Source organism: Elgaria multicarinata, chromosome 1 (assembly GCF_023053635.1).
Source record: "Elgaria multicarinata webbii isolate HBS135686 ecotype San Diego chromosome 1, rElgMul1.1.pri, whole genome shotgun sequence".
In the NCBI taxonomy this organism is placed as follows: Eukaryota; Metazoa; Chordata; class Lepidosauria; order Squamata; family Anguidae; genus Elgaria; species Elgaria multicarinata.
The window spans coordinates 147607722-147622519 of record NC_086171.1 but is presented as its reverse complement, the minus strand read 5'-3'; the positions used below and the strand labels follow the sequence as shown (position 1 = coordinate 147622519).

Sequence of the window (14798 nt, the reverse complement as noted above, 5' to 3'; positions counted from 1 at the left end):
GGGTTAACTTTACATGTTCAGCAGGTCTATATGATTATTAGTCTCGTTTGCATTTCCTTCTAAATGTTCCAGAAGTATTTCAGATCCAATGTAATGGAGACAAACATCCTAATCTTCCTACCCACATCTCCATTCCTGTTACGTTGTAAATTGCATTGGTTCCCCCTTACCACTAGTTATCAATTACAAGGACACCAAGTAAATTTCTCTTTGGGTACTGTTCCATTTAATAAAGACTCAGCAGCAGCTAACATTTAAGGAATCTCTGCTGCCACCTGGTGCTACAAACTACAAGCTTTTATCTTGTCCTTCAGTGATACATCAGTGCTCATGTTTTCCTTATACAAAGCTACAACAGATATACTCAATGCAAAATTTCATTACACTGAATTCTCAGTGTTGATTCATAGCCGAATAAGATTTGCACTCATTTGTAAAAAGGGCAGTGGACTCAATGAAATCCAACTGTGAACTTTGATGGTTCAAATTAAAAAAAAATGGCTAAAATATCTTCTTCTGGGCCATATAATTCTTTTTAGGGGGAACACTCTAAAAAAGGGCATAAGACAAAAGCTTATTTCCTAATTATCTAACTCTTAATGCTGCTGACAAAATATTCAGAAAATATTGACAAATTAGAGGAGACTGGACATTATAAAATAAATTTATAAAAATTTTATTACAAATACTTATAAAAGGAAGTGGTAATTTAAAAATCAGAGGGCAGTAATGAAAAGAACAGATTTAAGGAATGATCAGGCAATTGCACTCTTCCACATCCATGATAGAATTGAGAACACATGTAATAAACCAGTATGTATGATGGTGACCTTGGGATATGAACTGCTAAAGGAAGAAAATGTAAGTTCTTTGGTCTGAAGTTTAATTATTATAATTATAAATGGCACAACATATTATGTCTTAAAATGGCCCACTCTTGTTCAGATTTAAATCAGCACCCTGACAGGAAATAAAATATTTTCTAGGGCCTGCTATATACAAACACGAGAATAATATGCTCATTGAAACGTGGATTTTAAAACCTGAGTGTTTCCTAGTGTCAGAAAAAAATGTAGAAGCAGTCTATTAATTTTATGAGCTCCTTCAGAATGAACAGTTACACATCTTGATATTATATCTGAAAGTTTGAACTGATTGTGGCCTTTACTCTCTTAACTGGGTGTTCCATTGAACTCAACGGGGATTATTTGTGAATAGACATACGTAGGATTGCACTATTAGTGTTTTCCTACCCAAGAGGTCATTGATTTGGTTAGTAAAGCTGCCCTTTAAAAATACATGATCCAAACTAACTATTGAATGGAAAATAGCTAACAAAGCTGAATGTCATCTAGAACAATCTATTGAGAAAATGTATAACCAACAAAATTGTTTCCAAAGTGATTTGTTACAAGTCTCAGAACAGGTGAGCACAATTTTATTTTCTACATTTTATTTTCCCAATTTCCTTGTAAGAGAAACGTATTGCCTACTTCATGCAGTCACTGCTAGGGCTACAGTAGTTCTCATGATCCAAAGTATGGTGGACATGTGTCTTCTTTAGAGGACAATCCTCTAGTGAAAGACAATATCTATTTGAAGTCCTGTTCAATCTAATTTAAAAATAACCATAAGGGAGAGCAGGGGCCTTGAAGCTGTCCATCAACAGGAAGAATCTGGACAGTAGATTGAACAGGTAGACAGGTCATCCAGGCACTTTTCCTCACTATTGTGAGAAGTATTGTGTTTCTATTTAAATTATAGCAATTTCAAAATTTGCATATATACAAATAAATTGGCATATGCATATTTTATGCAAATATATAGTCTCAGATGTCCTTTGTTTCGGCAATGCACAAATGGTTAAGGTGCCTGCTGTATTTGTGATCATCCAGATTACAGGAATTGCATGTTCACTATGAAGTGAACTGGCCCTGAATTTAAAAAGAATTCTGATCATCAGTAACCATTTTTTGAGAACTTATATAAGCAGTAGTATTTTCTCTTGCTAAGATCATTTATATCAATCATCCACGTACTAGTTGCAAACAACATGACTGGGTTTAATTTCTTTACTTGTACCTAAGAGAGAATAATATTATAAAGAGCTGCCTATTCCTAGCTTGCTAAAATAAGCAATGTTTCGCATACATTCTGCCTTGTAAACAGGAATATCTAAATTATCCTATTAACATATTACTCATAATGTCATCCAAGGCATATTTCCATCAATGTTGGGGCCACTGGAATTAATCTAACTTGCTTATTAGTTAATCTATTTAGAACTAAAATGTTTTTGCTGTCCTCAAAGACTGCAGAGCTGAAGGGAAGCACACTCTGGACTCTAACACCAACCAGGGGATCAAGGGCTGCTGCGCCAGTTGTAGCACCTCTCTCCAAGCAAGACCACCAGCAATGAAAGATCAACCTAGTCCCCATCAGATATAAGTGCATGTTTACAACTTACCAAACTGATCTCCTTCCTCTGCTGCAATGGTGCAAAAAGTGCAGCTCATGGGCTTCATGCAGTGTACCAGACCCCCACCCTCGTATCATCTAATGCTGAAAAAACCACAATGGCACAGCCTAGGATTCCTCTACCTTAGCTCTGATCTCTGATTAGAGATCAGAGATAAGGAAGGGATGTATGTTTAAGTGTGTGTTTATAAGCCAGAGTCTGAGCATATGTGTGCATGCGCAGGCCCCTGGCACTACCCAATGCAGCCCTCCAGACAAAAAAAAATTCTGCACCTGCTCTCTACTATATCTCACCACTCCCCTTCCCTTTGTGTGGTCTCTAAGCCTCAGGACAGGACTTGGCTCTCCCTCTTTCATTTTTAAACTGATATTTGGGAGACTTTGGACAAAAGAAATAAAAATGATACATTTTAGACTCCAGGGACTTGTTCAGCAAGTTTCTTTAAATGTCTAGATGCAGAATGGACTCTTTTAATGAAATCCTATCCATGCGTTCTCAGAAGTAAGTTCCATTGTGTTCAATGGGACTTCCTTCCCATAAGTGTGAAAAGGGTTGCAACCTTGATTTCTTTTTCTAATGCTCACACAAGATTTTGACAGTTAATTCTGTATGTGTAATTTCTATGCATTCAACAAGCAAGTTCTACTAAAAATCAGTTTAGGTTAGAATAGTTATCACACTCTAGTTTTAAAAATGACAGTCTAACATTTTGTCCTCTAAACTTGCTAAAGTTACAGGGTGTGCGCGTAGGAGAAGCAACATCCTAAAAATGTAGATTTTTTTTACTGTATTACAAAATAGCAATTTGTACTTGCAAAAAAAGATTCTTTTGGACACAAATGCATCTTTTAAGCATGCAACATAATGGATTGGCAGACAATTTCTGCACCATTAAGTAAAATACTCCTCTTGAGAAAACTGTAGATCACTTGACTGGGCTTACTCTCCAAAAGTTAAGGAGCTTGAAGCTGCATATTGTTGCTTGTGTAGGTCCTTTGCCCTGTTCTTTAGGCTTTCTGCCTTGGCATCATTCTTCTCAACCCCATCCCCCAATTTGTACATTCGGCTAGCATTGGCACATGCCCACATGTGTCCCAAGTCGCAGGCTTTCAGGGAATACTTCAATGCCTGGTTCATATCCTTTGCTATCCCAGGGGCTCCTTGGAGGTACATTGTACTAAGGTTGAAACAGCTGGGGGCAAAATCACCATCACAAGCTTTACTGTAATAGTCCCTGGCTAGGAGTTCATTGGGCTTCTCATCATTATTTCCCCGTCCATCATGTGCCAGCAGTCCAGCACCGTGACAAGCATTTATGGATTTCTTCCCACCTTTCTCACAAGACTTTGAAAAGCAATTGTAGGCAGCTTTCATATCTGAAGGAATCCCACCTGCAAAGAGGAAAGTACATTATTTACATAGAGCTTTTTCTAAAAGCTTCACATACCTTGGTAACCCTTACAACATCCCTGTGAACTCAGGATTATCCCCATATTATTGCAAGGAGGGTTGAGACCAAAAGCCACCCAGTGACTTCAGGGGTCAGGTGAAATTTAAATTGGGGATTTTGTGGTTTATGGATCGTTCTTTAATAATTACAATACATTGCTCTGATCTTTCACTCATTCATACATATTCCTCCAACAACCTTACTTGGTCTTTTTTGGGGGGTGGGGGGAGAAAAGTTGGATAGCAGAGAGGGAAGCTCTTCCTTACCTTTCCCATACACATAGTAAACTCCAAGGTTGTAGCAGCTCTCACTGTGCAGGTTATTTTCACAATTCTCCTTTAATACTTTAGCAGCTGTTTCAAAGTTTTTCTTTATTCCTTCTAGGTATTCAGCCAGACGTTGACAACCTGTGATTTTACAATGAAGCAATTTTAATACAATCTATGATTACACTTCCTCCATTCTTGTGCTTTCTTGTTTGATTTGATTCGCATCAAGGATAGTGTGATGATTGTTCCCCACATCTTCTGCCTGGCAATGTAAAAAAAAGCATGAGGTGGGCTAACTTCTGAGTTCAAGATGGGATTGACCATAAATCCTAAAGCTATAAATCCATATATAGTTAAAATCCCATAAGCTACTGTCACACTTGTCTGTTTTGATTATATATTTGATTAATAAGCCAAGATAGGATTTATTTATTTATTACATTTTTATACCACCCAATAGCCTAAGCTATTTTGTATTTTGAGCATTTTGTACATACACAAGGCCCTTTGATTGCTCATGCTGAGAAGGGAGCAATCAAACCAGGGATGCTTCTACATGAGGCTGTTGTTGCGCTATTGCCCTGCCTCATTTATAGAACATTATGGGAGTGGAGACATTGTTGGTCCAGACATTGCTGTCTTCCACTCTCATAACCCACCACAGAAAATCTGTTAAAGAGAAAAAGACAAAGTAGCTGCACAATGTCTTCTGAGTGGTACCGCTTGGAAGCCCCTCAAGAAACCTATAATTAACAATAGTTTTCAGGTTCATCTGAATTAGGAAACTGAGGTCATCTGTTTTGGAACAAACATTTGTAATGAATAGATATCTATGTACCCATAAGTAAATTTTCTTAAATTAACAGCACAATTCTATACTTGTTTACTTAGAAGTAAATCCTACCGAGTTTAGTGAGGTTTACTCCTAAGTAAGTGGGTATAGGATTGTAGATTAAATGGAACTTTATCACTATTTAGTGTGTTTGGGGCGTCAGCTTGTTTCTTCCAGTGTTGGGCGGTATAAAAATGCAATAATAAAAAAAATTAAAATGGGGGGGGGGGAAGTGAGGTCCAAACCATCTGACGCTACATTGCTAACCATACATCGGCTCCCTCTTTACCGTCAGGATCTTTCTCCTTGTAGCACTGGAAGCTGTACTCGACACCCAGATTATCCAAATACTCCTTCACCTCCTCTTCATTCTCAAAATTGATCAATCCAGCCATTTCGCTTCAAGGAGAAAAAAGAAAGAACAGCGCATCTCACCCTTGCGGCTTCCCCTACAAGGTGAACGCGTGCTAAGAAAACCTTTCCCTCTTGCTGCAGCCGGAAGAGAATCAGCGACGGACACATTCAATCGGCTAGATGTGCGATTTCCGCTGTGCTCTGCTGGAGGGAGCGAAGAGGATGGGCCGGGGCATGGCGATTTGCAGCGCAACAGGCTGTGTAGGCATTTGCGATCGTAAATGGCTTAAAATGCTCGTCCTGGCAAGAAGTCCCAGAGGGGTAGCCGTAGTACAACGCAATCCTGTTTACTCCAAAACAAATCCCTCTGTATTCAATGGGGCTTCTCAGCAAACTGCGATGAATGCATGTTGACCTGAGAGTAAGCCCGCAGTGGGAGTTTACTTCTGAGTAAATAGGATTGCGCTGTATACCTGTTACAGCAAAAACAACAACAAAGTATGTGGAATCTTAAAAGCAAATTATGGCAGAAGCTTTCGTGGGCTAAAGTCCACTTCAGAAACATAAAGTGTTATCCCCAGGTGTTTCCAGATGATGCTTTTATGGTGCCATTATCCTGCTTCCTTCACAGAATTTAGAATTGTACCATGGGCGGGTGTCCATGTCATATTTGTAATCCTCTCCATGGCGGGATCTCTACCGCTTTAAAATGGTTTTAAACAGTATGGACAACTGTTGAGGCTCATTCCATATACCGTGTTCAACGCTCAAATATATATATATAATTTGCAAAGATAAGAAAAAACCCGTTAAGCTGAATGCTAATTTTGGTACCAGCTGCTAGCTGGCATGAGAATTCTGAAGCTTGCTCACCATTCACGATGTTTTAATTGGTTCTGCTAACTATAACAATACTGTGGCTTCTGGATTCCCTCTCCAATCCTCATAGGTCACTGCCTTCTATTTTAGAATGGTTGATGAGAAGCCAAATGAGAGTAGAAGAGTACACTGATGGCTGGAGAGGGACCCATTGTTCTAATACTAGTTGTTCTAAAATAATTCATTAATAAAATAATAAATAGTGCAGTTGTTGCTCCAGAGAGTAGGGTTTACTGTGTGACTCCCTGTCCCAGCAGTAACAGTAGCAGCATGATGGGTGAGTAGGTTGGATGGGACTTCCTGCTCAGTTTAAATAGGTTTAATGTTTGCTGTTTACCTCTTGCCGCTCCTTCTGATGTGATTAAACCTATACTAGATTATTAGATTTTGGTTTTGCCTGTTCAACAACAATCCCTACATAACATGCAGTTGGGGAAAACATGTTAGGGCACAATCTAATGCACATTTAGACAGAAAACCTGGGGATGATGTAAAAGCCAAAACAGAATGGGCCAGAACAACTCATTTATATTTAAACCATGCTAAAATAGTGGCATGCACTTGAGAACATGTTTTTAGTACTAAAACCTTGCAATATTATATTATTAATCCCATAATGCCCAGAACAGATCCAGAATAGAATAGAATGGCCCGGAACAACAACTTTCAAGTGAGCCAAATCTATCAAACTAATTACCCATTCCAGGCCGTTTTTCATAGTATGGAGTATGGCCCAGTAATGGTATTAGAACATGGTTGCTGTGGATGTTATGTGACTTATTGCATCTGTCGCCTGCAGTTATGTGTGACGTGAGTTTGGCTCACATAGAAGTTGCTGTTCCAGCCTGTTTAGTGGGCTATGGCCCAGAATGGTTATGAAACATGGTTTCTGTGGAATGTTTGGAGCTTGTTTTAGCAGTCTCATCTATTAATGTGTGACTGGTGAATTGGATTGATTTGGCTCACTTGGAAGTGACTATTCTGGTCTGTTTTGCAAATATGGACTATGACCCAGAACAGGTATTGAAACATGGTTTCTGTGGACATTTTGGAGCTTATTATAATCTTTCTAGTAATGTGTGACTGGCGAGTTGGTTGATTTGGCTCACTTGGAAGTTGCCATTCCAGACTACTTTCTTCAATACGGACTATGGCCCGGAATGGGTATTGGAATGTGGTTTCTTTGGCTGTTTTATGGCTTATTGCATCAGTCCTTTGAAATAATGTGTGACTGGTGAGTTTCGTTGATTTCGCTCATTCGAAGGTGGCCATTCCAGACCATTCTATTCTGTTCCGGATGTGTTCTGAGCATTATGTGGTTACTAATAATATAATATTGCAAGGTTTTTAATCCTAAAACATTGTTCTCAAGTGTTTCTAACACGTGCCACCAGTTCTGGCTTTTTTTCTTTTTAAAGAAATATAAATGGTTTGTTAGGGCACATTCCTTTTCGGCTTTTACAACGTCCGGAAAAAACGTTATGCAACTCCCAGCATTCCCCAGCTGACATTGCCAGCTGACATTGCTGGCCAGGGAATGCTGGGAGTTGTAGGATGTTTTTTTTCTGTCTAAACATGCATAGGATGGCTCCTTCAGTGTTCAAAACCCAAAAGATATTCATCCAAGCTTTTAATGCTTTCTTGTGGTTTTACTTTCATAGCTGCCACTGATTTTATTTAAACGCTTTTTTGTATTCAAGAGATTTTATTTATTGCTTTGCTGCGACTTGATTTATTCTTCTGAATTAGTGTTTTAAAATACCATGGTAAGCTACTTTGGATACTGTTTGGTAGAAAAGTGACCTAAAACATTTAAAACACATACACACGAGTGCTGGGGATCTAACCTGTCTGAAATTTCTGAGCCATACAGCTTCTGTTGTGGTAAGGCACTCTGTACGGGTCCAAGGATACTCTCTCCCTTATTATTAATGACATTGCAGGTTCCAGGGCAGAATTCTAGCCCTGGAAGTATGAAGAAGGGCTGCTGTCAGTCACTCCGGCTGCGTTCTTTTACCCACTTTCCTGGGAGTAAGTTCCATTGAATTCAATGGAACTTACTTCTGAGTAGACAAGATTGCACTGTCCTTTTCGGATTGGCCTTCCGGCCGCCCGAGCACGTCTCCTTTAAGGGAAGTCGGAGCTATGCTGTGTGGGTGTCGTCTTCTTTCGCTTTTTTTTTCTTCCGCCGGCTCGGCTGAGGCAAATTCACTTCCAGGTCGAGGGTGACAGCTGGGCTGGGGGGCCCCGGCTCGCTCCAGTACGGTGGTCGGGGCCCGCCCCTCAATAGCAACAGCAGGAGACGAGGAAGACGAGACTGAGGGGTCCCCGGTGCAGAAATGGTGAGTGGGGGTCCTGCCGGAGCAGTCGGAGAGGAGGCAAGAACAGGAGGACATCCGTAGGAAGAGAAAAGAGAAAGGGACCCCAGGAGGAGAGCGCCTGCTTTAGGGGAGGGTAGATGAATCCGGAATACTTGCCCCCTGCTTTTCTCCTCATCCGTCACTAATGCGGATCTTGCTTTAGAAATGGTTTCAATTGCTTACCCGTTAGACTGCTGCCCCCCAACACACCCGAGGAGATGCGGGATCCCCCCCCTTTGCCCACGCGTTAACCCTGCCTAATTTGATAAATAAAGGGTGGTTAAAGAGTGATTGATCCGTGTCTACTTCACTTGAACCCGAATCTAGGGAGATGCGAATCAGAGCCAAAACAGACATGACTTTAGATATGTGTCTAGCACCTATGTCTTTATTTTCTTTCTTAATTTTTACTCTAGAGTAGGCATACCACCCTTCTCTGGATTGGGACCCTAGCATGTTAGGGGTAGGGGTTTTTTAAGATCCGGACCAGCAGGGTTTGGAGGGGTGTGTGTACCTACTCTAGAATGAAAATGAAAAGAAGAGGTGGCTGTTAGACACGCATTTAAAGTAATGCTATCCTAGTCCTAAAATTGGGGGAAACCTAGAGTTATAGCTTGAAACAAGTGATTGGAATATATATCCAAGAAGAGAGGGGGCAATACTGGAATTCCCCGAGAATCAATGCCTCACAGAACATTGCATGTCAAGAGAAGATCATGTCCTGGGAACTGTGTATTGATAGGTTTTTATCAGTAGATACCTACCCTCCACTACTAAGCTCTGTGTTGTAATTGCCAGTGTGAATTCTACAGAATAAATATAGGAAAAGTCCTACACCTATGTTGGCTGGAGAATGCTGGGAGTTGTAGGACTCCCTTCTGTCTAAACACGCATAGAATTGTGCCCTAACAATCATTATTTCTTTTATTAGGCTGTATTGAAAGTTGGGGGAAGGGAGATTCACCCTTTTCTAACCCTGCTTGTGAGTACAACCAGCTGGTTAAAGAATAAGAAGGGAGAACTAATCTGTCATAAGTGCTCTAGGCATAAGTAGGTTGGATGGTTTTTGTAAGGTGTGTCATTAGTTATTGTAGTGTGGTTGGTTGCCAGGCATCACTTTTGTGGTGAGAAAAACAATCGCCAGTTTTACTGGAAACTCTGTGTGCGTGTGAGTGAGAGAGAGAGAGAGAGTAAATTAATAAGGAAGAGGGAGACAGACAAGGGAGTACCTCAGTATCTTCTATGTGGCTGCTCTAATGCTGCACTGCTACAAAGATAAATAACGTCTGAAAACTGCTCACCATGCATATCGAAGGAGACTGTCTACAACAGTAGTGGGCTGATACGGTGACGATCAGATTAAAGGACTGGCTCTTAGAAGCTTCTTCTAGATATTACAGCTGCAATTTTGAATTGCAATACCATATTTTAGAGAGCTATCCACATGGCTACAGGAACATGTCAGAATCTCTGGCCATGTAGTGCTCAGCACCCACATTCAGATACATTTAAAACTGCTTCCCATCAGGTATTTCCAGAAGTGCCCTTTTCAAGACCTCACCACTAAAGAAGTTTATGGACTATGAGCTCTATCACACCAGCGATTTAGTGCACTCTTGCAGTGCCTGGTATGTGGATTTGCAGCATGGTACTCACATGACACCGTGCCTGTCCTGCTGACACCCCGCCTCTTCCCCAGCCTTTTCCGTCTTTTCCTAGAATGCCTAAAGTCTGGATTATTTTCCCTAAGCGTGTTTTCCTTTGTTGGTGTGTGTGCTGTGAGGAGCTTGAATGGATTGCATCAGGTCCTGGCAGGGAAAAGCGATCTCTCCCAGCAGCTGGCTCCAAGCCTCAATGTAAAACCCAAACCTTGCAACCCAGGCTCGAAAGCATTTATTAAAATCGTACAATACCCAAATCTCTGCAGAGGCAGGATTGTACTCCCTCAGTGCCCTCAAAGAGCCAGACTAAAGGGTTGTTCTATTTTTGCTGGGCAGAAAGGCAGTCTGGTTGAAGTACTTATCCGACAGGACCTGTCTTGTTAAATGGGAGAAAGGAGCAATCAATGAACTGGATGGAGAAAGAGAAGGGGCAGGGTGGAGTGGAAGAGCAAATACAAACAAACGTGGAGGCAAAGCGGGGGGGGGGGGGGATTACGTGTGATGGAGCCCTATGTGTTAACAGGGTGACTAAATGCAAAGGAAGAATGGGCTCCTCTATTGGCAAAAGAGGAGCTCTGTTAAGCCAAATGTTTGAGGTTTCTAAAACAAACAAACATATTTTACTGTGAAATTTCAACAAACAAAAAAGGAAAGATTTTTTTTTAGCTGTATAAATTTGAATATGTCAATTTATTAAGCCAGATGTGGCTGGCGATCTACGTTTGGCTTTATGCACCACAAATTGAACAGATGTAATCTGTACTGAACAGATAAAGGCACATGAGAAACGTACGTAAGGCTGATGGCTTTAAGAATGTTTTGTTAGCTTTGGTAGTAAGTCTGACATAAGTTACTTTGTGAGACAGAATAGTTAACAGTTGTCAGGAGAATGTTTCAGGTGTATCTGTTATTCTTTGACATATTCCAATTGCCCTCTTGTGGCTGCCTTGAAGCCCAGTATTGGGCAAAAGGCGGAATACAAATAATAATAATAATAATAATATAGAAAATGGATAATGAGTGGTAAAAGACTGGACTTTCGACTGTATGTTTACATGTAGAATGGCTATTCCAATCCACATTAGTGAAACCACAGGTGTTGTATACAGTCTGGATTAAAAGGGAGTGATCATGTATACTTGGTCCAAAAATATTGGATTGGTAGGTGGCTCATAGATTACTTTATCTAGGTGAAAGGACCATGCACTGATTTCAGTGAAGAATGCGCTGATCATGTCCTGAAGTCTGTAACTCTTTACACAATTAAAATGCTGTATAGTAATTTATTTCATAAGTGCCTAAAAAAAAAGATGCTCTGATATGTAACAAAATAAAATGATAAACCCCTGGCTGCAGTCTTACAATTTAAATAAATGAATGCAGGGAATAGAAGAAAGAAGGGGTAAGGAAATCAGTGCAGGAAGAATGGTGCTAAATTAAAAACTCAGCAAATCAGAGAAGGCCCAGGAAAGCAGATATGACTTGAGGTTCTTCTTAAAGAGTAAGAGAGATCTAATCATTCAGCTAACTGGAAGCACTGAATTCCAAAGATAAGATGCTACAAAAGAAAATGGATGGAAGCAGGATCCAACATGTGTAATCTTTGGTCTAAGAAAGAAGTTGTTATCAGAAAGAGCTCTAGAAGGAGTATAAGGAAAAATTAAAGAATATATTGAAGGATGAGGTAAGTAACTGAACACTGAAAAGAGATATCTAGCTGTTCTTGAGTATGTAGTGATCAGATTAAAAAAAAGTAAGCCTGTTTAGCAGACAAGAACACAAATAGAAAAGAAAGGCTCAGTTCAGATAACATGTTAGTCAATGCAGTGTGAAAACTCCACTCAATGGTTAAGTTTTTAGAGGGCACTCCCCACACAACATATTCTAACTCCACCATTATTTGACTGTGGGTTACTGTGGAGTTGAGTAAAATCCTTTGTGATGTTTGATTGACAGTTCCTCTGCCCTCTCTCTTCCCCCTGTCCTCCTGATGGTATCCCATCAGCCATTGCTGAGAAAAAAACAATCCTGATGGCTCTCCTAGAGCAGCACTCATTCCTTTTGTTGTTCTTGCCAGAGAACTCTGTAGCCAGTGGGAAAAGTCAACTCAACACAATGGAAAACTCCGTGGAGCCTGCCATGCAACACAACAGTTGTGCAGGAACTCTTCTCTGCACAGCGTGGATATTCTGCATGGAGTGTTTTCCAAAAAAACGCCACAGTTGCATGGAATTTACCCTCCAGACAACATATTTCTCAACGGTGATGTAAAAACTCTACTGTGGAGTTCTAAAACCACTGTTGAGAAATGTGTTGTCTGAACTGAGCCGAAGGCTCTATATTATGGTATCATAATGATACAAAGTGGTTTATTTCTCATTGCACATTTATGGGTTCTAATCTGTATTTGTGAATATAAGTGTGGAACCATGTGTGTTGTTTATTTTGGATTAATTAACTCTGCATTGGATCTGGATTTAGTCATACTTAGGTTATACCCAATGAAATACGATTTAACAACTCCCATAACCCCTAGCCATCATAACCAGTGGTTAGGGATAATGGGAGCAGGAGGTTAGACTCGATGGCCATATAGACCCCTTCCAACTCTACTATTTTATGATTCTATGAGTTGTAGGCCAAAACAGCTGGAGGTCCATAAGTTACCCATCTCTGTTTCAGAGTGACAAGGTCACTTTTACCTTCTCAGAACAGTTCCAACCACACTTCTTTGGAAATTCTTGGCATGAGGTGCTTGGCAGATTTCTTATTAAAGCTGACTACCAAGATCAAATCTAGTTAGCTCTACTTTGGAAATTCACATCTGATCCATGTGTTGTCTAAGCAAGCTGCTTCAGGGAGTTAACATGAATGACTGCAGGACCAATACCACCAGCAATGCAGTTTTGATGGATGGCTTCCTGCTTTCAGTAAGGTATCCTGGAGGAAAAGGTACTTGCCTTTCTCTTCAGGTGATTCCTGTACTGTTGATTTTGCTCTTGATTTGTAGTGCACAGGTTTTGTGTAAATGCGCTTCTTCTATCATTCTGTGTATAAAGTTATCAAAATATTAATGATCACCAGAATTATAATTGAAAAACACTTGAATTTTCTGACCAAAGGGATGTTTGTAGCCCACTCTCAAGTTATTACTAGGAAATGGGCTGAGAATTTCCTCTTAGATAATAAGGACTGATGTAGCTTACCAGCAGGGTAGATTTTTGAAGTAGCAAGGAATCATTAGTGCTGGTATTATATGAGCAAAGAATACTTGCTGCCAATAGACTGAAATTTCCTTCTTGATCCATGCTGACTATAGCCTTGCTATAGTCACGGTAGCTATTTTATCAACTAGGGCAAAATTCCTGACTGTGGTATTCTACCACCAGAAATGTTATTGCTAAGGCTATGTGAACTGTGGGTACAATCTCCAGACCACAACCTGTTTTAGTGCAGCCTATGGGTTGCACAATGATTACAGCAAAAACACTGATGACTCGAAGTAGGAACATAGGAACCTTTGCCTTATACAGAGTCAGAACATTGGACCAACTAGCACAGTATTGTTGACACTGACTGGGAGCAGTTCTCTAGGGTTTCAGGTAGGCATTTTTTTTTTGCAGACCTACCTGCAGATACTGGGGATTGAACCTGGGACCTTCTGAATGCAAAGCATCTGCTTTACTGCTGAGCTGCAGCCCCTTCCCTTACTGTGCGGCATTTAGTCTAGCAGTAAGAGATTATTTTTCTTTGTTCCAAAATTTCATTCAACAAATGTATTTTAAAAACCGAGGATCAATAGAACAAGGAAGCTTTTATGTATGTTAATTTATACTCTCATATCTATAGTTGAGAGAACTCTTGCTTTGAAATTAATGGGAATCACATATGCTCAGCCTTAGATTTTGTGTGTGTCTGTGTAAAGATTGAACACATTTTGATTTGAGCCCATTTGAGTTCAGTAGGAAGCTTATGTGAGGCAGATGAATAAAGCAAAAGGATATAAAATACTTACTGCTGAAATAAAAGAGAAATGCTAAGCCAACTTGGTGTACTGGCATGACATTATTTATCTTAGTTTGAGAAGTAGTTGGCACTACTATTTTTAAAGTTGGCTGGGGGAGTATGTGCTAGCCCACTGAGCCTGCTTTTTCTGTCAGTACTGAAGGTGAGTCACAATGTTTGTGTTATTCCCTTAAGCTGATGAAAACTCAATAATTGAAAATGGGAGGCTTATGTATTGGATATGGGTAGAAAAAAGTAAAAATAACTTGGATAATCCTTTGCAGAAAGTAGGCAATCTGAAGTTATAGTCCATAATTATCTTGGTTATTTTATATGATGTGTGCATTCCTTCTGTAGTACATTGCTATAACAGCACTGTACAATGGAAACCAGAAAAGATACAAAACAGTGCATTCCAATACAGATCTGCTCAAAAGTAAGTCTCATTATGTTCTATAGGATTTACTTTCAGGTCAAGGGGTATAGGCGTGTAGCCTAAAGGAATTGTT

The 14798-nt window shown here is 40.1% G+C and overlaps 2 protein-coding genes across 2 annotated transcripts in view; one reads left to right on the top strand and one right to left on the bottom strand.

Annotated features, from left to right (window-relative positions):
- Positions 1–654: 654 nt before the first annotated feature.
- On the bottom strand, positions 655–5532 carry LOC134407049 (cytochrome c oxidase assembly factor 7). Its single transcript, XM_063138797.1, has 3 exons — positions 5320–5532; positions 4196–4336; positions 655–3870 (listed from the first exon to the last, which is right to left on the bottom strand). Exons 1-3 carry the CDS (start codon positions 5423–5425, stop codon positions 3419–3421), a joined length of 699 nt encoding a protein of 232 aa, XP_062994867.1. The 5' UTR covers positions 5426–5532; the 3' UTR covers positions 655–3418.
- A 2924-nt stretch (positions 5533–8456) lies between these two features.
- The window catches only part of LOC134407149 (protein zyg-11 homolog B), a 29876-nt gene continuing 23534 nt past the window's right edge, over positions 8457–14798 (top strand). Inside the window, exon 1 of the mRNA XM_063138821.1 lies at positions 8457–8605. Within this exon, the coding sequence (XP_062994891.1) occupies positions 8603–8605 (3 nt within the window). The 5' untranslated portion in view covers positions 8457–8602. The remainder of the gene's footprint in view (positions 8606–14798) is intronic.